At 39.3% G+C, this 23081-nt stretch overlaps 1 protein-coding gene across 3 annotated transcripts in view; it reads right to left on the minus strand.

Annotated features, from left to right (window-relative positions):
• The window catches only part of TAPT1 (transmembrane anterior posterior transformation 1), a 67697-nt gene that overhangs the window by 31611 nt on the left and 13005 nt on the right, over positions 1 to 23081 (minus strand). For all 3 annotated transcript variants that reach the window (XM_087434129.1, XM_087434128.1, XM_087434130.1), the window contains exon 3: positions 7476 to 7594. In XM_087434129.1, coding sequence (XP_087290255.1) covers positions 7476 to 7594 — 119 coding nt within the window. The remainder of the gene's footprint in view (positions 1 to 7475; positions 7595 to 23081) is intronic.

The raw sequence follows: 23081 nt of genomic DNA on the forward strand, positions 1-23081 counted from the left end.
CTACAGAGATGAATCTGATTTTCAAAATTAAGTATTATTCAAATAAACAATAAAAGAAGCAGAACTCTTAAGAAACAAGGGTCTTGTTTTCATATAAATGTCCCTCTTAATGAGAAAGAAAAGTTGCAAAAAATAAAAAATTGTTTCTAAGGTGGCATCTAAAAAGACATCTGTACGTATCACAGCTTCTCTGAATAAGAAAAGACCTAACCTCGAAACAAGTTCATCTGGTTAAAATGCCTTGAATGAGCCCCAGTATTTGTTTCCTTCTCTGCCAGGATATTTTTAGATGGCTATCTGATAGGTATTTCCAACCCCATAAGGAGCTTATGCACAGCTCTGCCAATCAACTCTGAATTGGCTTTTGAACGATACTTTCAGCGTGAACTTCTTCCTTACAAATGCCTGTTAAACAGTAGTTACTGGCAATTAGTTTTGCAAATGCTGAAAATCCCATAGGAATGCATAAACAAGTGGAGTAAACTGGTGGTGAAAGTGAAAAACCCACTAATCTAATTTACAGGTTGGCTGTGAGCTATCGCAAGACAACATGAAACGGGATATTCAACAGAACTGAAAAATTTTTTAAATTTTCAAATTAAACTATTCTTAGAGAAACAAAATTTTCTACATTTCTAAATTTTATCTTTTACTCATTCAAATACTTCCATTGGGTTTTGCACAACTACCAATTAAAGTGTTCCAGTTGTTTCAAAAGCCTCGTAGATTTATGGGAATAGAATGAGATAATAGACAAAGATGATCAAGGGTAGGCTTTTTCCTCCTCTCTTTAGAAGATAACATGCTGACTAAGATTAAAGTAAAAACTGGTAGCAGACAGAAAGATCAGGAAGGAAGAGGAGGCAACACAAATGAGCAAGAGGAATGGGATAATCCCTGCCTAGTTAAATGTGAAATATTAAATAGGGTTCCCATTTTTGAAACAAAGTCTCTCTATAATTTTGAAGTAAATTTAAATAAAGTATTGAGATTAAGATGTTTTCATTTAATTAGAAAACTGAAATGTTTAAATCTTAACTTTTCATGACATATGGTGGGGAAAAAATCATTACATGCTTAAACGGAATGATTCAAGTTTTCCTTGGGCTTTATAATAATTTCAAACTATACTAGAAAAACAAAACTGGTTTTATAAAGCTATGTTTGGTGTTTGGAGTGATACAAAATAAACCTGCTTATGTGGAAGGAACTAAGCTGAGCTGATTGCTGAGGCACTGGGGATGAAGTATTTGCTGTCAAGTCTAGACCAACATATATAATTAAAGATCATTTTATTGAGTGATTTTCCTATATTAGGTGAGATCATGGTCAAATCCTGCAGAAATACGAACAAAGCTTTACGACAAAGTAAGGATACGGAACCACATTTTCCTCAGCATGTGTCCATCCCCAAATGGTTATGTCTGCCTACGCTGTTTTGTTTTGTTATTTTTTCATTCTAATTAATATTCGTTTGTACTGATGTCAATTTGGCCAAGAGTACAGAAAGAAAAATCAGGGTTTACTCACCACAAGGAGTCCCTGTGACACCACATTCCACTCTATAAAGGAAGTGCAAGTGCTCCTCCCTTCGGTCTGATTTATGAGAGAGAAAGAGAGAGAGAAGGTTGTAATGTTGCTACGCTACTTAGAGCGTCATGGTGAGGAAACAGGGACAACAAAACCTGATGTTACGAAGACTCTCTAATAAAACAAATACACTGCTCTCCACAGATCAGCCACGAAGATCAGCCCTGGTAAGAGGAAACAGACATACTTGTTTCCCCAGAGAAAGTTACCAAGAGCTCTCCCTACATGTGCTACAGGGGTGGCCTTAATCACTTAGGGAAAAATTAAGGCTTACATCTAAAAAGAGAAAAGTCGCGCACGCGTGTGTGTGTGTGTGAAGTTAATTTTAAGTAGAATTATCTTGAAGGAGGTAAAGAATACAGAGGAAATCCAGCAGGTTAAGAAACACTCAAGCATTTGAAATTCATAATTCCTCTGAGAGATAAGAGCTTTCCTATGGGGTAAACTCTCAAAAGAAAAAGATATCATTGCCTCTTAAAAACAAAAAAGGCCATCAGGCCTCAAATAAGAGTTATGCCTAAAACTCAGGTGAGAGATCAGAAAATTTGCTTGCACGTATCTTTTTGCTCTAAAAGAAAAATACTCTAGCATTTATTACTTAAACCTACTCTACACTGATTACCGTCTAAAATGTTTTAGCAAAGTTTTTTAGAAAAAACTGTCAGTTCTTGGTACCAGATAGTATCGTTTTTCTCTATGATTTCTCTCAACTTTTAACTCAAACGTGACTAAAATTTCTAAAACACAAAATGAAGTCACAAGTTTGAGGAGGAAAAAGGATTCACAAAAATGCCAGGTAAGTTAAAAACACTTACATAATTGGTTATTCTTTATTTATTCTGTTAGTAAATATGGAAAACTGATGTCTAAAACCTCTTTAGCATAACACAGAGCAGTCTACTTTTCTAAAAAACAAAATACTTTCATTCTTCTAAGAAACACAGATACCTGTTATAATAAATCAGAACTTAATTCTGATTTCCAAGTCCTCATCATTAAAAAAATTATCCTAATTCAAGAAGTTTCTTCAATGTTTTTCTAAAATGATACTACCTCATCTAAGAAAGAGGGAAGAAATACTTGAATCTGCTTTTAAAGAATCTGGATGTATTTCTTTATTTCAGTCTACAGCAAAATATTTTGGGGCAAAGATTTTTCAAGATTGTTAATTCATTAACAACAGTTTTCCCCTAAATATTCTTGAGATTACTAAGGACAGATGTAAACTTTTTATGGAAGCAGTGCGTCCTTTGCAGACAACACACACACACACACACACACACACACACACACAACTACCGAGTCAAGATAATTACCCTGCCAACATCTCAAAATGAACAATATTTTAACAGAGTTAAAAGCTGGCAAAATGCCCGCCAGTGGAGCAATCACGATGAAGGCTGGGTCTCCTGAGGAGACGCAGAATCGCCCTGGCCCTCAGTCTTAGTGAAAGACTGCGAGTCTACTTAGTTGTCAGTACCGGCAAAAAAGCAAACCAAAAGCCATGGCAAGTTGGCAGAAGATTTAGACATAGGTTCAAAGAATAAATTCTAAAGCAGAAAATCTGGAAGGCTGTCAGCTTTCAAAAGCCTCTCACAAATGCTGTAACAGATCTAACTCTGAAAGTAGAGGAGGTGAGGACACTAATACCAAACAAGAAAAGACGGCAATACTACCGACTGCTCTACTATTACTGCGCGATTGAAACAAACAGCATCGGAGACTGCAAATAGTTCTTGTTTTCATGTCAGTACCTTGATTACTTTGACAAATATCCTGTTTTCCTCCTTTTTGGGAATAATTTCTAAGAGACCAAAAAGACAGCAAGTTTTTTTTGCAGAAAGAAGACTGAAATACAAGAGTGTGAGAAAAAGAAAACAGAAAAAAGAATACGATCAACTTCTTTGCTGGTCTTTTCAAATTCTTCTTATCTCTTTGAAAAAATAAAGTCAGACTGAAGGAAAGAGCACTTTTTGCTTGCTGAAAAAGATGGAACATGATACAGCTTGACAAGTCAAATAATCTTTAATGGAAGTAGAGAATGTTAGAAGGAAAACTATAAGAAGGCAGAATTTGGCTATTTCTGAATAATAATTTTGCAAAAATAAAATATATTTTTATATTCCTAAAACATTTGAAAGATCTTAGATTTTAAAAATATTAACAATAGCTTTGTTAATGTAATTTTTCATATTATATTTCAAATTTCAACTAAAGTTTGATGCTTTCAAAAATAATGCTTAAAAAGACATTGTTTTCTAAATCACTGAAAGAAAATATAAATTGCAACCCATATTATTCTAAGCACGCATACTCAAGGCACTAAGACAGTAAGGCAGTATTTTCATCTTCTGTGTAATCTGGCCTACACTCACACATACTACTTAAAATTGCTGAAGTTCTGTTATATAATTTTAACTGCATTTCATGTTTTATATATATTTATTTGTGACAGCATAAAATGTAATTTTTCAGTTGATCCAAACTGCAGAAATAGCAGGAACTGTCTGCATAGGAAAACTTGATGGAGTCTCAAATGTAGTGCGTAACAAGCTGCCCTCTAGTGTCATTTTAGCTATAAAACCTTAAACACAGACCACATTTTATTTAATTTTGTTTTAAAATGTGACTCAGGGCCGGCTCCGTGGCTTGGTGGTTGGGTGCGCGCGCTCCGCTGCTGGCGGCCCGGGTTCGGATCCCGGGCGTGCACCGGTGCACCACTTCTCCGGCCATGCTGAGGCCGCGTCCCACGTGCAGCAACTAGAAGGATGTGCAACTATGACATACAGCTATCTACTGGGGCTTTGGGTGGAAAAAAATAAATAAATAAAAATCTTAAAAAAAAAAATGTGACAAATTAATTTAGATTGAATAGTATTTTAAAATAATATACAAAAGCAATCATCTTTACTTTATATGCTAAAAAAAATCTTAGAATATCTAGAAAAGTTTGGCTCCAGGGACCATCAGCCACTCACAATAAAGCAAATGGAGCAGAGGACTGAAGATTTCCCAGCTACCTGCAACATCTTTTAGTTTTCAGAATGAACACTGAAAAACTTTTCTAATGCTACTTTGGTGCCCTGCTTCCCCAAGTGACAAGACATACATAGAAATGACACCATCCTAGATACCTGTATAAGATGGGTCTTCAAATAAGAGCCTAAAGTAAGATGCTCTTGGGGAATACTAGCAAATCACCACTGTGACTTACTCAGTGATGTCACCACAGTGAACATCCACTGTGATAACATACCCGAGGAAGGAACCACTCTAGAAGGAAGAGTCTTTAGGTTACATATCCTTTTCACGTTTTATCTCATCACGCCAATAGCCACATAGAACGTGATGTCTTTGAACGCCATTCTCTTAAAGATGGCTAGAACATGAACTTGCCTCACACTGTTGATCAAAGAACAACTAAAAAGTAATCTAGCTCATAGTGTAGACGTGAACACCTCTCCAAGGCATTAGTTATTTTACACTGGGTAGTTTGACCAGACTATCCAGACTATTTCCATGTGTCATCCTTGTTAGGCAGTCACACATGAAGATTTATACTTAGTAACGTTTTATTAGATGTTCTTTCTGGTCTTCTGAAAAGGTAACTGAAATAACCATGATTTTAGTGAGCTCCCAATAGTGATAAAATAGTAGAGTCATGTGTTGCTTAACAATGGGGATATGTTCTGAGAAATGTATCATTAGGCGATTTTGTAGCGCGAACATCACAGATTGTACTTACACAAACCTAGATGGTCCAACCTGCTACACACCTCAGCTATATGGTACTAATCTCATCGGACCACTGTCGTATACGCGGTCCGTGGTGAATGAAACGTCATTATGCAGTGCATGACTGTATGTGAGGTTAGGTTTTGTTACTATTAAAATACTATCCTACAAATGTCTTAAAAAAGGTTTGCTGATATGAATAAAGCTTTCTTAAAAACTTTCTCAGAGGTATAAAGGATGTACTTGAATATCTTAAAGCTGATGGTTAAATTGCTAAAAAGATTCTCCCATTTGACTAACATGTAATTAATAAAATATGTAACATAATTCTCTCATTCTCGAAGGTAAGGTTATAGAATGTAAAGTATCACATATAACAATGCTGTGATCTTACTTATAACTGTTTTACTCCATGCAATCTTTCAAAAAAGAATTTTTACTCTTTTCACAATATGATCATGATTAATAAATTCTTCCAATTTATACTGGAAGAATTTCTTCCTTATTAAAACTGATTGAGGCTCATTTTTGAAGAGATTCTCTTATTCAGTGCTTACTAAATATTAAGTATATGCTCATTTACTACTTTAAAAGAGAATCTTCCATGACTTTAGCTTTTAAAAAAAATCAACATATAATTCTGTATATTGACCAATAATTTTGTAACTCAGTTTCCATAGTTAAGTTATTGATAATAAGTTTATTAGTTATATATTTTATATACCATGGAATAGTCATCTACTTTATAGTTAAATGATGTTTCACATATTATTGTCCAGTTCAGCATTTTAAAACTTTTTGGAATGAAACGTATTTAGAAAAGTGATACATGTTAGAAATGTCACTTGGGCAACTATGCTAAGAACTACCTAAGAATGTCATAGAGAAAGCGACTACACAGAGTGAAGACATGCTGACATAACTGTACAAAAAAAGAAAACAGTAAAATCCAAACTTCTTCTGACCTCAAGACCAATAAAGCATTAAGATTCACATAAGCTTAACATTTTCATCTTACTGTTCCTAGTTTTGGTAGAAAAGAAAGGGAAGGAAACTAATCTTTGTTCCGGTCTATTATGAACCAGGCACTATGATGCGTATTCTTTTCACATCTCCCAGTCTTTGCGGTAAAAGATGCTGGGCTCTCAATATCCCCTTTTTCTGATGGGGAAACAGGCTTAGAAGAGTTAGGTGGTTGCCCACAACTCACCAGCTAATTGATGTTGGGTTGGACGGACTGATCCTTCCTACTAGACAATGGTCTTCAAGAGTTTCCCCTGGGGGCCGGCCCCTGGCTTAGTGGTTAAGTGCGCGCGCTCCGCTACTGGCGGCCCGGGTTCGGATCCCGGGCGCGCACCAACGCACCGCTTGTCCAGCCATGCTGAGGCAGCGCCCCACACACAGCAACTAGAAGGGGCGCAACTATGACATACAACTATCTACTGGGGCTTTGGGAGAAAAGGGGGAAAAAAAAGGAGGAGGATTGGCAATAGATGTTAGCTTAGAGCCAGTCTTCCTCAGCAAAAAGAGGAAGATTGGCATGGATGTTAGCTCAGGGCTGATCTTCCTCAAAAAAAAAAAAAAAAAAAGTTTCCCCTCCCACAAACCAGAGTGAGTCTCACCTGTCATCAGTAACTAAGGCTCCTAGGCCACTAAGACAGTGACCCTCAAATGGGGATAGAGGAGGAACCCCTTCAGTAAGAGCTCCTTAGGAGATTCCGAAACCACTGCCCCCCACCCTCCAGCCTAGAACTCAGTCCGCACTTTACAGAGGATGCCCAGGAGGCCAAGGGACTTCAAGAAAACAAAGGTACAGGGCAAGGTAGCAGAGTGGCAACAAGGTCCTTGACTCTGGTCCTCGCTCCTTTCTCCTCTCCCATACAGCCTTCTGCATACTTAACATTATTTTACTGGCCAAAGCAAAGTTCTGGTTCAAAAAGATTCAGAAAAAAAGTGTGCACATAAAAAGTATAATTATATAATATTCACTACAAAGATAAACATGATTAGTTTATGCATTAAAGGCCAAAGTGTGAATGAAACTGTATGAATTATGCCTATTCTGCAAAACCTATCCAAGTGATTATTTAACAACTACAAGTAGTAAAAATAATTTAAATATTTAAAATAGTTCATGATTTTAAGCTTACCTTAAGCCATAGCAAGGCAGAGTGAAGAGCCTGAACAGTGCCAGAAAAACTCTCAAAGGAAGCAGGGTGAACACATACAGAAACGCATCCAGGCACAGAAAGATTCCAAACACCATGAGCTGGATTTTAAAACGAGAGAAGAATACAAAACATAAAATAAACATTCTTTAAATAATTGTAGATGAAAATTTCAAACAATCAAGGAATTTCTAAACGTTATTAGAATGTTTAGTAAGTTACATTTTCTCATAACTTAGCTATGGAAATAACAAGTTAACAGTTCTACTTGTGTAGATGAGAGATATCTTAATGCAAAATCCCTTTTCTAAGTGCAAGTTTGTGGTTCTTCTCCCAGAGCCTTGGCTTACCAGCTACAGAAGTGAATTACTTAAAAGACAAGCTGCTCTTGGTCACAGCTATGAACATCTGATGTGGCTTTCTGAGTACTTTCTTAAACTTTAAAGACATTACAGAAAACCTTTCAGATAAAGCTTTTTAACTCCAATTTTATTCTTCATAATTTTGCTGTTACCTGTTCATCAGACTGCTTCATGGATGGGAAAGATTGTAATATATATTGACTTAAAATACTGTTTCTTTATGTTAAAAACATGTAAAATGATTACTCATCTTAACACAATTTCATGTGCCCTTGAACGTGCTATACTCAGAAGGCATTATTTTTAATTGAGGAGTAACTACTGATGTTTGTATCTCTCCCCCTTTCTCGTGTACTCACCACATCCTTCCTATTTTTTTGTAACATTATAAATTTTTACCCATTGAATTTAAGACTGTATTTCACAGAGGGACGGTGGACTCTTTTGATGGCTTAGAGAAGGAGCCACATCTAGGCTATCAAACTCTGCCACTGTAAGAGCAGTGACTTATGTCTGACACACAAATATGGTACGATATGTATGCCCTCACACAAAACATTCCATGTATCGTTAGTTAATAAATTGTCCTATATAAACATAGTAAGTAGTTAAAATCCACACCTTCTTAGTAGTTAAAATCCAGAATTGCATTCCCCCCCAAATTCATATGTTGAAGGTCTAACCCCTAGAACGTCAGAAATGTAACTATATTTGGAGATAGGGGTCTTGAAAGAACTAAGTTAAAATGAGGTCATGAGGGTGGACCTTAATGCAATATGACTGGTATCCTGAAAAGAAGAGGAAACTGGAAACAGACACAGAGGGAAGACAAAACAAAGACACAGGGAGAAGATGGCCATGTACAAGCCAAGGAAAGAAGCCTCAGAAGAAATCAACCCTGTTGACACCTTGATCTCGGGCTTTCAGCCTGCAGAACTGTGAGAAAACAAATTTCTGTGGTTTAAGTCACCCAGTCTGTGGTACTTTGTTACGGCAGCCCTAGGAGACTAATAACACATCTTTAAAAAAAAGGACACATTTTCTCAAAGAAAATTAAAAAAAAAATTATATATATATAAATAAATAAATAAATAAATAAATATGGGCCAGGTTTCTTAATCAAAATATAGACAGCCTAATAGTTTTTTTTTTTAAACAATTTAGACTCATTATGCACAACAATGGAAGTACAGTGCTAAACTACTAAGTCATGCGCTGCAGACTGTACTTTTTAGCGTTCCCTCCATGATGGTTGGTCAGTCAGCATTCTGTCTTTGTCGTCAGCAGTCACAGTTTTGTGTCTGTTTCCTTGTTTTACACACAAAGGAATGCTGTAGAAGACTGAACAAGTAAAACTAGTGGTCTTTATTTATTACTCTTCAACCAATGAGAATCCTTTCCCTGTTTGCTGGTGGACTGTTGGTTGCACTCCAAAGGCCGAAACTGCCAGAAACCCAATGCAGAAACCCAACGTTCCCAGAAGGTATTTCGGTGTCTGTATGCCTAAGGACACAGCACGCTGGGAAGGAGAGTAAGTGGTTGTCATTCTCATGACCTTACACTAGCAATGAACACATTACTCGTTCATCCAACATCTGCTGAGCTGCTACTATGGGCCAAGTAACGTGCTTAGCCCAGTGGGCACAAAGCCAGGCAGGACACCAGGATGGGGTCCCTGCCCTCAGCAAGCTTATTCATATTTTAGCAGATACAGACACCAGCATGTAGATAAAGGAGGTCAATGCAGTGGTAATAGCTGCTATGAGAGCTGGAGGGAGCCCTGGAGAGCGAATGGCCAACCCAACTTGGGGAGATTTAGAAAGAGCTCCAGACAAGAGGAGACTCTTAATGACACCTGAGGAGACAGAGCTTTTGCCACATGGAGAGTGTGGACTGGGCAGAAGAGAAGGGGTGTGGTGGGGGAGAGGAGGAAGCCCTCCAGGGGGAGGAAGCCCTCCAGGGGGAGGAAGCAGGAGCACAGAGGAGGAAAGTGCTTATGAAGACTAAAACTTTCTCTTAAAGAATAAAACTACAGTCACCCTTCTTTGGCTTAGAGGAATCTGTATTAGTACCATTTATGGTAAACAATAGTAACAAAAGTCTAACAGGCCTTCCCCTTCACATTTTAAACCAGCCCAATAAACTCAGTGGGCAAACAATAATCTGCTCCCACTGCAAGCTGACCAACCATGTAATGATCACCTGGAGCTGTCAATTCAATAGATCTCAACATTAAAGTGGAAGGAAAGCAAGTGGCTGCAATCTAAAGAAACGTCAACTGGGTGGAAAGAAAGCATTCTCGTGTGTGCGAACATACAACACAGAAGAAAAGCAACAGAAACGCCTTTCAGGGTTTGGAAATATGGAAAAGTGACCCAACTACAGTACCTATTGTTCAGATGTTACACATTCTCATAAAGTACAGCATTCTTCTAAATTCTTTACAAATGAAAATGAGAAAATTTCCTAAAAAAGTAAACACTATATAACTCTGAAAACATTCATCCTTGAAAGAGGTAAAGAAACCCATGCTGGGCTTAGTGTGAGCCTGGCACCCTTGCCGGATGCTGTAGGGCATACTCATTTAATTTACCTGGTGACCCAGGAGTTTGAAGGGGCTCTGCAAAGAATGTCTCCTAGTTCTTGGTCCTCCAGGTGAGGTGGTAAGTGCTTACTACTTAATCGTCCTAACAGCTCTTTGAGGTAGTGATTATCACCCCTGCTTGACACATCAAGAAACCACAGCTCTGGAGGTTGAAGGCTTGCCCAAGGCTGTGGGTCAGGGTACAGGCACTGGCATTCAAGCCTGGGTCTGTCTGGCACAAGGCCCTACGCGCTCTCTTTGAAGCAATTTGAGCAGAGCGAAAAGATCTTACTCGCTATTTTTACTAGGCATAGAAGTTAATGTAATTTTCTTTGTGCTAATTCATTTTTTGCCAATTTGCCTAGTGTCATAAAAAATGCAGAAATAACAAGCATTTAATGAATCAAACTTACAAAAGGCATAAACATTTCACATATTTAGATTTATTGCTAGCTTTGAAAATGTTATTAAGAATTAAAAGCTTTGAACAGTATATATTACTAATGAGAATAATGTGTGCAGTCATGCGCCACATAATGACATTTCAGTCAACGATGGACCACATACAGGTCAGTGGTCCCACAAGATTAGTACTATAGAGCCCAGGTGTGTAGTCGGCTATACTATGTAGGTCTGTCTAAGTACCTTCTATGATGTTCACACGACGACAAAATTGCCTAACGAAGTATTTCTCAGGATATATCCCTGTCATTAAGCAACACACGACTGTACTTTTCACACGTTCAGTTAACTTGTATGGTATCTTGATAAAGCAATTACTGCTTCCTTTTTATTTGGACCAAATAACCATAACGTATTCAAGCGGTCTTAAGTAACGTCTAATGAAAATTTCCCCTGAAATATACAAGGTATGACTATAAAGTAAAGAAATCGGTGTCATATGCCACTCTGTTTCCTTTTTGAGAAATACAAAAATCTGCTGCTTTCCTTTAAATGCCACTTGAAATCTCAAATCTATACAATTGGGGCTAAAATAAAAGAAGTACAATGCTTCTGAAATATGCCTCTTTAAATCACAGGTGAAAATCTATCCTTCTAGTTGACAGCCATGCCTTGTGCATGGGATCACTCTTGTCCCATTTCTCTCTCCTCCTCTAGTACTGCCATTCCAGTGTCACCTCGCTTTATCCGTTGTGTAGAATGTGGTACCTCACCTTCAGGGGGAAGGCCTTATAATGAATATGTCATCTTTTGAACTGGCAATTACATAAATAACAAAAAGAAAAACAAAAGATGCCAAAGACCAAAGCAGAATGAAAATACTTCAAAAAGAAATCATACACTGGAGTTTTTGGCTTTTACCTCTTTTCCATTCTCTGCTTTCTCCTGGGGAAGGAAGACAAAACGCTACACAAGGTTTTGTGTGAAAACCTTCCAGGGCTAACTCATTCTTAGATTCATTCCTCCTTCTCTCTCTTAACCAGACATTTATTGTACACTCTAATGTGGCAGAGACTGCAATAGCTGGATAAAATTTATGTTCACTGTTTTAAGATGTCAAAGTCCTACAAAGGAGTTTAATGACCAAAGAAGAGGATTCAAACTCTGACCACAACCCACAGTTAGAAATACACTTTACATTGCAATTCACTAGACACACTTTCACATACACACTCAAAAACCCACAAGAAAAGTTCCTCAAAATAATACTAACTTTTACTCCATGAAATACAGGTTGATAATTTTCTATTTCCTTTTAAAAAACAATACTGGTCTCACTAAATTCATGACCCACTAAAGGGTACTAACTGGCTGTCTGAAGAATACGTTCCCAGACAGGTAGGCTGGTTGGAACTTACTAGGCAGTGAAGACAGTTCAAAGTGGCTACAGGGAGCTTTGCAGAGAGTATCCGAGTTGGAACACACCAGGAAGGTCTTTACACAAAAATGAATGAAAAGCACTGAGATACAAACTGCAGATATTCAACTTAAAAATATTTCTCGTGCCCGGGTTTGGATCCCCGGCGCGCACCGACGCACCGCTTCTCCGGCCATGCTGAGGCCGCGTCCCACATACAGCAACTAGAAGGATGTGCAACTATGATGTACAACTATCTACTGGGGCTTTGGGGAAAAAAAAAAGGAGGAGGATTGGCAATAGATGCTAGATCAGAGCCAGTCTTCCTCAGCAAAAAGAGGAGGATTAGCATGGATGTTAGCTCAGGGCTGATCTCCCTCACACACACACACAAAAATATTTCTCATAAAATTCATTCTCAGAGTACAGATTTATAAAAACTTATATGGAAAAATATCTCAAAATAACCTGCTTAATTAATGAGGTAGTTCCTGTGATTCTTTACAATAAAAAAAAAAAACCTGTAAGTGAAAACAATCAAAGGACAGAAACGTTCACTGGCCTTTTCAAATGATTAAGATCCCGGGGGGATCTTGTCTGGAAGGATGCAGAAGCCGTCTACAGGCCCTGGGCAATACAGCCGGGCAGCGGCCGGTGCTGTGCGTGGCGCCTGTGCACACGGCCTCAGTGCATCTTCACCTCCCCTCTGAAAGGCAGGCAGTGCTGCCCCACCTCCCTCTGCAGGGAGACTCAGGAGCCTGCCCATCCGTGAGCAGTAGGGGCAGGGACAGACTTCAGTTGGTCTGCAGAAGACACAGCTTTGAAAACTAGAGCACTGTTTATACTAAAGACACCTGTCACTCATCCCTCCAGCTTCAACTTTGCCACTGGATTTGGCCTTATATATATTAAAAAAGAAAAAGAAAAAGAAAAAGATTTAACATAATTTTTTAACATCCGACTTCAATGCTAAGAAAACTACAAAATGGCAATGGTTCTGTAACACTGTCAGTCAACAAAACATCACATGCTAGTGACAATTTCCACAACCAGTTCTTAACACATTCATCTTGAATCTACTAATATTGCTCTTAATCATTTGAAAAATACTAGCCTCAAAAGAAATAAACAAATAAAAATGCCAGCCTCTCTCTGTGGAGAATGGAGCAGGGTTTTCTTAACCTTTTAAAAATCTGTTTGCCTTTTTGACAAAAATCTCCTGCCTTCCTTTTAACGCCATTTGAAATTTCAAAATAAATAAAATGTTATGGCTAAAATTAAGGCAGCACAATGATTCTGGAATATGCTTCTTTGAATCACACAAACCATCTTCTGGTAATTCTGAATACCATCTCCTCCACCCTGACCACCAAACAGCAGCCACTGGTCTGGATGGTGGTCGGGAAGCAGGAGCAAAGCAGGAGCGTCTCCCTTTCCTTCCCCTGGTATCTTTTTATACAGCTCTTGGTCTCCTCCTATAAGAGCAAAGCCTGTTATCTTGCTCAATTCTACACTGGGGGATAAAAGGTCATTAGGAAGGACACCTTCCCCAGGGAATTCACAACCTAGTGAGCTGGATACAGACCATGTAGTAAGTGCCAGATGATCAACATGCTCTGGAAGCATCAGCAAAGAGAGGAGGTCTATGCGAGGTGGGCGCGGGCGTGGGGGTGGGGGTGGCGGGTGGGTAGCAATGAGGAATGTGCACCCAGGGGAGGGAGGAACAGTTAGCAAAGATTCCCCACAAAAGAGACAAGATGGACACTAGATTTGGTAGGCACAGTAAGGAGAAACAGAATTTCAAACAAAGAGAAGAGCGTGCAAAGGTGCAATGAGAGTGGGAGGCTGTGTGGACAGAATGCAATCATTTTACAAGGGGGACAGAAATCATCCTCAGTTAATTATGAAGGAGCACAAAGTTTATCCTCCGTTCCAGAAGTTCTCAACAAACCCACATGCAGGGATCCATTATTAGTAGAATGTCAAGGAGAATGGCTTATCAATAAGAAAGTTTACAAATGACTAACTTTGAAAGAATTACTGCTTCAAGGTCATCCCTACCATAAAATCATTTTTCTTCACCTGAATTCAAAAATTCATACCCCTAGGAAGTTTACACTCCAGAATACAGCAAATAAAGGGATTACTGCGAGCCAAGTACTTTTATGATAGGCAAGGTTACAGAAACACATAACTAGGGAAACAAAGTAATTTTGATAAAAGGCTTCATAATAATCACAACCTACACCTGACATAAATTTAACACCAGGAATAAATTTCTTAAGAGGTAAATAAACTGAAGAACTTAATTTGTAGAAAGACTATGCACATGGAAAGGTCGTGAGATTTTCTTGCTGCTCTTATTTTTAATCCATGTTGAATATTGTTATATTCTAAGCCCTTGACCCTTGAGGCAGAGACCACTACTTGGTATTTTGCAAGGGACAAACAGGGCTGTGATGCACAGGCTGGGTGTGCCCTCAGGACCCTCTGGCACATGTGAGAGCCACGCTAAGGAACAGAGGTCTTAGCAGCTGCTGCAGGCAAAAGGGAGCTACTGGGAATTATTTCCAAAGCTAATGTGACAGAAATAAGTTACTGATCCAAAAAGATGAAGAGAACCCCATAGTACCAAGAACTGTCTTTTAACTATATCAAAGAATAGAGTAGAGGCCTGAAGTCTTTGGCTGGTTGTCCTAGAACTATCTGATGGGTCCCATATGCCCAACAGGTAGCAGGGCCTACACCAAGCCAGTGAAGCCCTGGATGCCTGGGCGGTTCCCCCAACACCTCCAAGCCCCACTTCTGGAAAAGGCCGCTGGTGCTGCTGCCAAACTGGCCCTGTCCCCTGAGAGAGTTGAGAAAGGTAAGACAGTTGCAGAAGGCACATGGAAGCTGCTGTCACCACTACTACAAGCAGGGGGTGACAAGCCTCAAAGAGAACAGTGGAATGCCATCCAAGGTTGCTGAGGTGCTGAGATTCTGAGATGTGCAGATCCCATGGCTTTCTGGCTTCTTAGCAGCCACATGGTAACACATGTGAGGCAGGATGTGGCACAAACAAGAGGTGCACCATGAGAAGAATTTAAGGGGATGATTCCCCAAACATATTTTCATGAAATTAGAAACCGAGCAGGACGTCCAAGAAATCACTGCTATAAATATGGGTCTGAGTTATTAAGTATTCTCTACTAGTTTTGCAATGAAACCCCAGGACTGTTTTATTGAAATAAAGGTGACACGTTGGCTATGACTACATTTTCTTAATATACACTCACATTGAGAAACAAAAAAAAAGCTTTATATGATATTTTGATTAAGTTCATTATTTTGAAAGGAACTTCTTGAATTATTTTTTCCTAAATGTTACACCCCCTCCAACCCTCAAAAAAGCAGAACTATGTTCCCCCACCAGTTATGTAAAATTTCCCTGTGAATCCTTCCATTTGCTCTGGTTTCCTCTGCTCCACGTAGGCAAACTCAGTCACCGTCATGGACTATTAGCCCCTTTGAGATGACCTAGTCCAAGCCTCTAATCTTAGATGGAGAAAGTCAAAGCCAAAGGAGGTTCAATGCATTGATCAGGCCACTGCGTGGTTACTTGCACACCTGACATGAGAAGCTAGTTGCTGAATCTTGACCCCCAATTTTCCCCTGTGTGACAGTAACCTTTCTCTCCTTCAATAAGAGCAATAGTCTATGCCTAGAAATACCAATATTCCTTATGTATAAGCAATACTTATATCATACCTTCAACCTGACAAATTTAAAGCTTATAAAAATTTGCTAGATTCTCTACAGATTCAATGCAATCCCAATCAGAATCCCAATGACATTCTTCACAGAAATAGAAAAAAGAATATTAAAATTTATATGGGGCAACAAAAGACCCCGAATAGCTAAAGAAATCCTAAAGAAAAAGAACAAAGCAGGAGGCATCACAATTCCTGACTTCAAAACATACTACAAAGCAATAGTAATCAAAACAGCATGGTACTGGTACAAAAACAGACACACAGATCAATAAAACAGAATTGAAAGCCCAGAAATAAAACCACACAGATACGGACAGCTAATTTTCGACAAAGGTGCTAAGAACATGCAATGGAGAAAGGAAAGTCTCTTCAATAAATGGTGTTGGGAAAACTGGACAGCCACATGCAAAAGAATGAAAGTGGACCATGTGCTATCGCCATTCACAAAAATTAACTCAAAATGGATCAAAGACCTGAAGGTGAGACCTGAAACTATAAAACTCATAGAAGAAAATATAGGCAACACACTATTTGACATTGGTTTTAAAGGAATCTTTTCGGATGACACGCCTACCCAGACTAGGGAAACTAAAGAAAAAATAAACAAGTGGGACTTTATCAGATTAAAGAGCTTTTATAAGACAAATGAAACCAGAATCAAGATGAACAAACAACCAACCAGCTGGGAGAGAATATTTGCAAAACATACATCTGACAAGGGGTTGATCTCCATAATATATAAAGAACTCACACAATTGAACAACAAAAAAACAAACAACCCGATCAAAAAATGGGCAGAGGAAATGAACAGACACTTCTCCAAGGAAGATATACAGATGGCCAATAGGCACATGAAAAGATGCTCAACATCACTAATCATCAGGGAAATGCAAATCAAAACAACGTTAAGATACCACCTCACGCCTGTTAGAATGGCTATAATCACCAAGACAAAAAACAACAAATGTTGGAGAGGATGTGGAGAAACAGGAACCCTCATACACAGCTGGTGGGAATGCAAACTGGTGCAGCCTCTATGGAAAACGGTATGGAGATTCCTCAAAGAATTAAAAATAGAGATGCCCTATGATCCAGCCATCCCACTACTGGGAATCTATCCAATGCACCTGAAATCAACAATCCAAAGAGGCTTATGCACCCCTATGTTCATTGCAGCATTATTCACCATAGCCAAGAAGTGGAAGCAACCTAAGTGTCCCTTGACTGACGACTGGATTAAGAAAATGTGGTATATATATACAATGGAATACTACTCAGCCATAAAAAAAGACAAAATCGTCCCATTTGCAACAACATGGATGGGCCTGGAGCGTATTATGTTAAGTGAAATAAGCCAGAAAGAGAAAGACAAACACTGTATGATCTCACTCATATGTGGAATATAAACCAACACATGGACAGAGAAAACTGGACTGTGGTTACCAGGGCAGTGGGGGTGGGGGGTGGGCACAAGGGGTGAAGGGAGTCATATATGTGGTGATGGACAAACAAAAATGTACAACCCAAAATTTCACAATGTTAGAAACCATTAAAACATCAATAAAAAAAAAATTTGCTAGATTCTTAAGATAACTAAGCAGTTCCATTTAAGCATTTGAATTCAATTTTTTAAAAAAATGTATTAAATAACTACAATGTACAAAGCATGGTAACAATGAAATAAAGGATTGCCAAAAAACATAATTACAAGGTAAAGAAGAGTCAAAAATAAATTTTCATTTTAGTTCCACGTCTTATGACAGGCAAGGTTACATAAACATATGCAACCACAGAAAAGAAGTAATTTTGATAAAAGCCTTCATAATAATCACAACCTATATCTGACATGTTTTTAACATGAGGAATGAATTTCTTAATAGGTAAAATCAATAAATCAATTGATTTATTGATTTTAATTTGAAGAAAGATTATGACATGGAAAGATCTTGAGACCTTCTTGCTCCTCTTATTTCTAATTCATGTTGAACGTTGCTACGCTAATTTTTCAGCAGAGCTCTGCGGGCTGGCTAACCCAATTGCCATTCTCAATCTGTTTCTCCCTTTGCTGGAAAAGCATAATATTCACTGTCCTAGTCTCCCATGCACTGGGGATGGCTGTGTAACTCCGTTTGGCCAATAAGACATAAGCAGAAGGAAGTATGCTGGGGCACTTCTGGGAAAGCTTTTAATTCTTTATACAAGCGACAGTCTGACAGTTGAAAAAGTGGCATTGCCCATCTCCTCTTTTCTCTGATGTAATGCAGATGTAACGCCTGAGGCCGCAGCTGTCATCTTTCTATTAAAAGGCAACAAGCAAGAGGACTGAAAGCCAATTAGCCTACGCTGGGGAAACAGAAAGATAAAAGGCCTTGAGTTCCTTAAGGCTTCATTAATCTGCTGCAACAATTGAGATCTCTTTCCTCTAGACTTTAAAAAAATAAAAAAACTTATTTGTCTAAGCCACTGTTAGGTATGCTGCTGCATACACAGCTAAAAGTATTTCTAAGAAATACATTTTAATAGTTTCCTTCCAAAGCTAGTCTAAACTCCATAGCCTAACATTCAGGGTAACCTGGATCCAGCCTATCCTCCCAGCATATCCATCCTTTCTTGAATGTACCTAACAATTCCCCACCTCTGGGTCTTTCTAGCATACCCACCCCCATGAGCGTGCATGTGCATGCACGCACACACACGCGCGCACGCACACACACGCCCTAAACTGCATGTACAAAGTCGATCTCTTTAGCTCATCACCTTGCCATTAGCTTCACGAGTCTCAGGTTTATCTCCGTACTTCCACACTGTAAAAGTGCCTGGAACACCATACGTACTCAAAGACTGAGAAAAATAACAAATAAGGGAAGGAGTAATCTGTATCTCTCTAAATTAGCACTTAAATATTTTTGAGCATTTTAGAAAATACTATGGTGAACATTTCTTTTCTATTTCCTGCAGTTTTGGATTCACACAGATGACAAAATTAGCCCTTGGACAAGTGATAATTTTGTACATGGTGCAGGGTAAATGGGGTCAAAACACAGAATATACACTTGCACATGTTTCCACCACAACATGGGTTGGAGGTGAGATCTGTGTGGGTGTCAGTGAGACTACCACAACAGGGCAGGTGAAGGAACCGGAACTTCGAAAGTACATATCTCATGTATCTCATGAGGCTCTTGAGATTTAATGCTAACTCATTTAAAGTGCTTAGGACAGTGCCTAGGACCTAACACTTATTTGATAAATGCTACTTGCTTTATTATTAACACAGAGCTGGATGCCGGAGGTGGGCTGTACCTGGCCGAGTCAAGGTGGGGTATGGAGCAGGGAGTACTCATTCACCAGGAATTTGCCCTCTAGGAAATTGGTGATCTCTGCCCTGACTTCACCAAGCATCTAGTGAAAGCATCCCTTGTCTGTCCTAACTACAAGCTCCAGTCACGCGCCTGCTGAGGCCAGAGAGGGCTTGGCAGAAGACGTCAGGGTGTGAAGGTGTGTCATCTCTTATGGCCATCAGCTAAGTCCTTCATGAAAGAGATAAGCTTTACTCTGAGACAGCCTGGAGGGAAGGAAAGAGGGAAGATAACAGTTTTCCCTAAAGACTCTTTCTGCCTGAGGTCAGCAATCCAAGAAGACTGAGAGTCAGAAAATCATGTCCCTTGCAGGGTTAGAAGTAAGATTAGTAGCAACTGAAGCAGGAAGATTAAACGTATGAGATAAAAGTGGGATCCAGGGAGACCTTGAGTCCAGGCCTTTCCCAATCACCTCCTGCTGTCCAGGGCACCAGGACCTGTACCCCACTGCAAAGAGACATCCACTGGACAAGAAACCTTCCAAAATGTTCTCCCAGGGCAGGGCATTCCCCAATTTGCTGAAGTGAGGATTGTAAAAGATTTTAAAATACTTACACACGGCTTACCACATCATCAATATACATATGAGAAAGCTGAGGCACATAGAAGGGAACTACTCAAGGCCTCACAGCTAATAAACTGCGGAGCCAAGAGTCAAATCCAGGCAGGTTGCCACTTCACATCCTGTCTCTCAGTTTAGAGAGCAGAGAAAGTGTAGTTCAATCTCCTCGGTCATATGGCAGAGAAAAACAGCCCCCAAGGTGGACCACAAAAGCAGTTAGTAGCAGATCTAGGATAAGAACCCAAGGGGTGTGTGGGCGCAGATGGCAAAGGGACTTGTGACGGAAAAGAAGAAATGTTCCCTAAAAGCCAACAAACCAACCAAAATTTTATACCCTTTCACGAGAACAAGAAGTTCAAATGTGAAAAAAGTGCTAAGAACTGAAAATACTATTTTAAATATATAAGCAATTCACCTTTATTAAATGTCAAGCATAACATGCTTATCCACTGACAAGATTATACAAAAATTCTGGGATGTTTTTACATTAGCAAACAGGTTTGGTAAGAGATAATAAGTTGACCTTTCTCTTGACTTTAAAGTATCAACACTAATTACATGTTTTATAGTATTTGCAACCCTTGTAGAAGCAAAGTGCTTTTTAATCAAGTTTCTCTTCCTGAAAAGCTGGGTGAAAATATCATGGAATTTACCAAAAAACAAGAAAAAAAATGAGTAAGGTATTATACATTAGAAAAGACAATGTAAACACAAATGAAACCAACAAAAAATAATTCATTAACATGAATGTCTAGATAGCTTCCCAACTCTTATAATAAAAGCCTACTCATATAAAATAAAGGCCTCAGAGATATCAGAGGGAATTTATGCTGTTTTGATACCTAAGCCTGGAATTAAACTGAAATCTAACTCTGCTTTCCCGTACATTTCACTTAGTCTTAGAAGTTAAGATGAAACTGCTCTAAACTAAAAAGCAGGACATCCTTTTGTACTTTTTTTTTTGTGAGGAGAACTAGCCCTGAGCTAACATCCGATGCCAATCCTCCCCTTTCTTCTTGAGGAAGACTGGCCCTGAGCTAACACCCGTGCCCATCTTCCTCTACTTTATATGAGACGCCACCACAGCATGGCTTAACAAGCAGTGCATCAGTGCGCGCCCGGGATCCGAACCCGCGAACCCCGGGCCACCGCAGCAGAGAGCGTGCACTTAACCGCTTGTACCACCGGGCTGGACCCCTTTTTGTACTTTTTAAGCAATAAAATTTCTGAAGTGTTGTTCTAAGACACAAATAAAATTTTCCCAAATATGCCTAAAGTCAAAAGCCTCTGTCATGGGAAACAAAGATTAGAAAATTATTACAATTGTACACAAGCAGTGTTAATTCAACTTTTCTGACGTTATACATTTTACATATACACAAACGAAACCAAAGTTTCATGAAAAAATACTTACCCTTAGTACAGGCAGGGCACTCTGATACTTTTCTATTCTTTTCCTTAAAAAAAAAAAATCCTAATTGATTGCAACTTACCGTATGAGTTACTTGACCCATCAGTGGTCCCAAAATGGACCATAGTTTGAAAAGCACTGGTTTGTACTCAAGTCTCATCAAAGCCTGTGGGCATTTTCCCCAGAAGACAATTTAATACTCACAATAACAGCATGACATGCTTACAAGATTCTGTGACAAATCTACCCAGAAACTTGCTTGTTATTTCAACGTTGCTAGTAAAGAAGAGAGAAGAATGTATGTGTTGAACCTGCCTCTGATGAGGCGACAGAATTATGAGTGGATTGCCACTGCTCATTATTTCAGCCACAGGAGGGGTAATATAAGGCGTTGACAGACACCTCCCCAATTTGAAGCAGTCCTCTGGGCGTGTCCATAAAGTTTGGCTGTGGGCTAAAGGCAAATCCCTCTATGTTCTCCCCAGAGAAAAATGGGAGCTCAGAACTGCTCAGACAGGTGGGAGAAGAAAATTCCTTGTAGAGGGCTGAGACATAAACATAAACAATGTGGCTGGCACTGTCTGGTACAAGAGTACAGGCCCCAGAAGACCACTCCTCCAACTGCCTCTGCAGTGTGTCCTCACAATTCCATCCCATGCTTATCATTGGAAGAAAAAGTGAGCTTTGAAAAGCAGGTTAAAGTGTTTTAGGAAAGACAAAAATTAGTTTAAATTTTTTTCTGGCAAGCAGAAGAAACATTACCCACCACCCCGACAACAAAATCTTACATAAATTCCGATATATAGGGCCGGCCCTGTGGCATAGCGGGTAAGTGTGCGCGCTTCACTGCTGGCAGCCTGGGTTCGGATGCCGGGCGCACACTGAGGCACCGCTTGTCAGGCCGTGTTGTGGCGACGTCCCATATAAAAAGTGGAGGAAGACAGGCACAGATGTTAGTTCAGGGCCAGTCTTCCCCAGCAAAAAGAGGAGGATTGGCATGAATGTTAGCACAGGGCTGATCTTCCTCACACACACACACACACACACAAAATAATTCCAATATACAAAATAAAGGCATTTGGACAGTAGTGCTGCAGAGCGCCCCACACACTCCTCTGTCTCCCTCCTCATCCACCAGGCCCGTGGCTCCGCCACAGAACCCTACAACTCCCTAGAAAGGCAGCAGTACAATGATAACTAAGCATATTTATTGATCCTAACCAAAGGCAACGAACTGTTTCACTGTTGTATTTGTTCTCTCTCAAATCTCTGCTTGCTCCCCAGCTCTCTAAATCTCACCCTAACACATACTGACCTTCCTAAAATTTCAGCATGTGACACGCCACCAAGAACCTATATAAAGCAACACTTCTCAAACTGTCACTCCACATCTGACTCTCTTCCTTCTACCAAACTGATGCACTGCCAGAAATAAGAGAACATCAGCCAAACCCACTGGGACCTTACTTCTCATTGTCTACCACACCTCTTGTTATTATACGCTGATAAAGCAAAGCAACAAAACTCTTCTGATGGCCACTCCAATAGAAAGTATGATTCTAAGGAAGTGATTGTGGAATATTACAAGGTCTATGTTACTACAAAAGTATGAAAACACGTTTCAATATAGCTAAAGCTGAATTATTTCTTAATTTTTTCCTTCTAGCAAGAAATTTCAGAATGACTCAGACTCCCAACTCTAGCGAAGCAGAGGAAAAAGAGCAGCCCTCCTGTCA

Source organism: Ceratotherium simum, chromosome 8 (assembly GCF_057802395.1).
Source record: "Ceratotherium simum simum isolate JZ-2026a chromosome 8, ASM5780239v1, whole genome shotgun sequence".
Classification (NCBI taxonomy): Eukaryota; Metazoa; Chordata; class Mammalia; order Perissodactyla; family Rhinocerotidae; genus Ceratotherium; species Ceratotherium simum.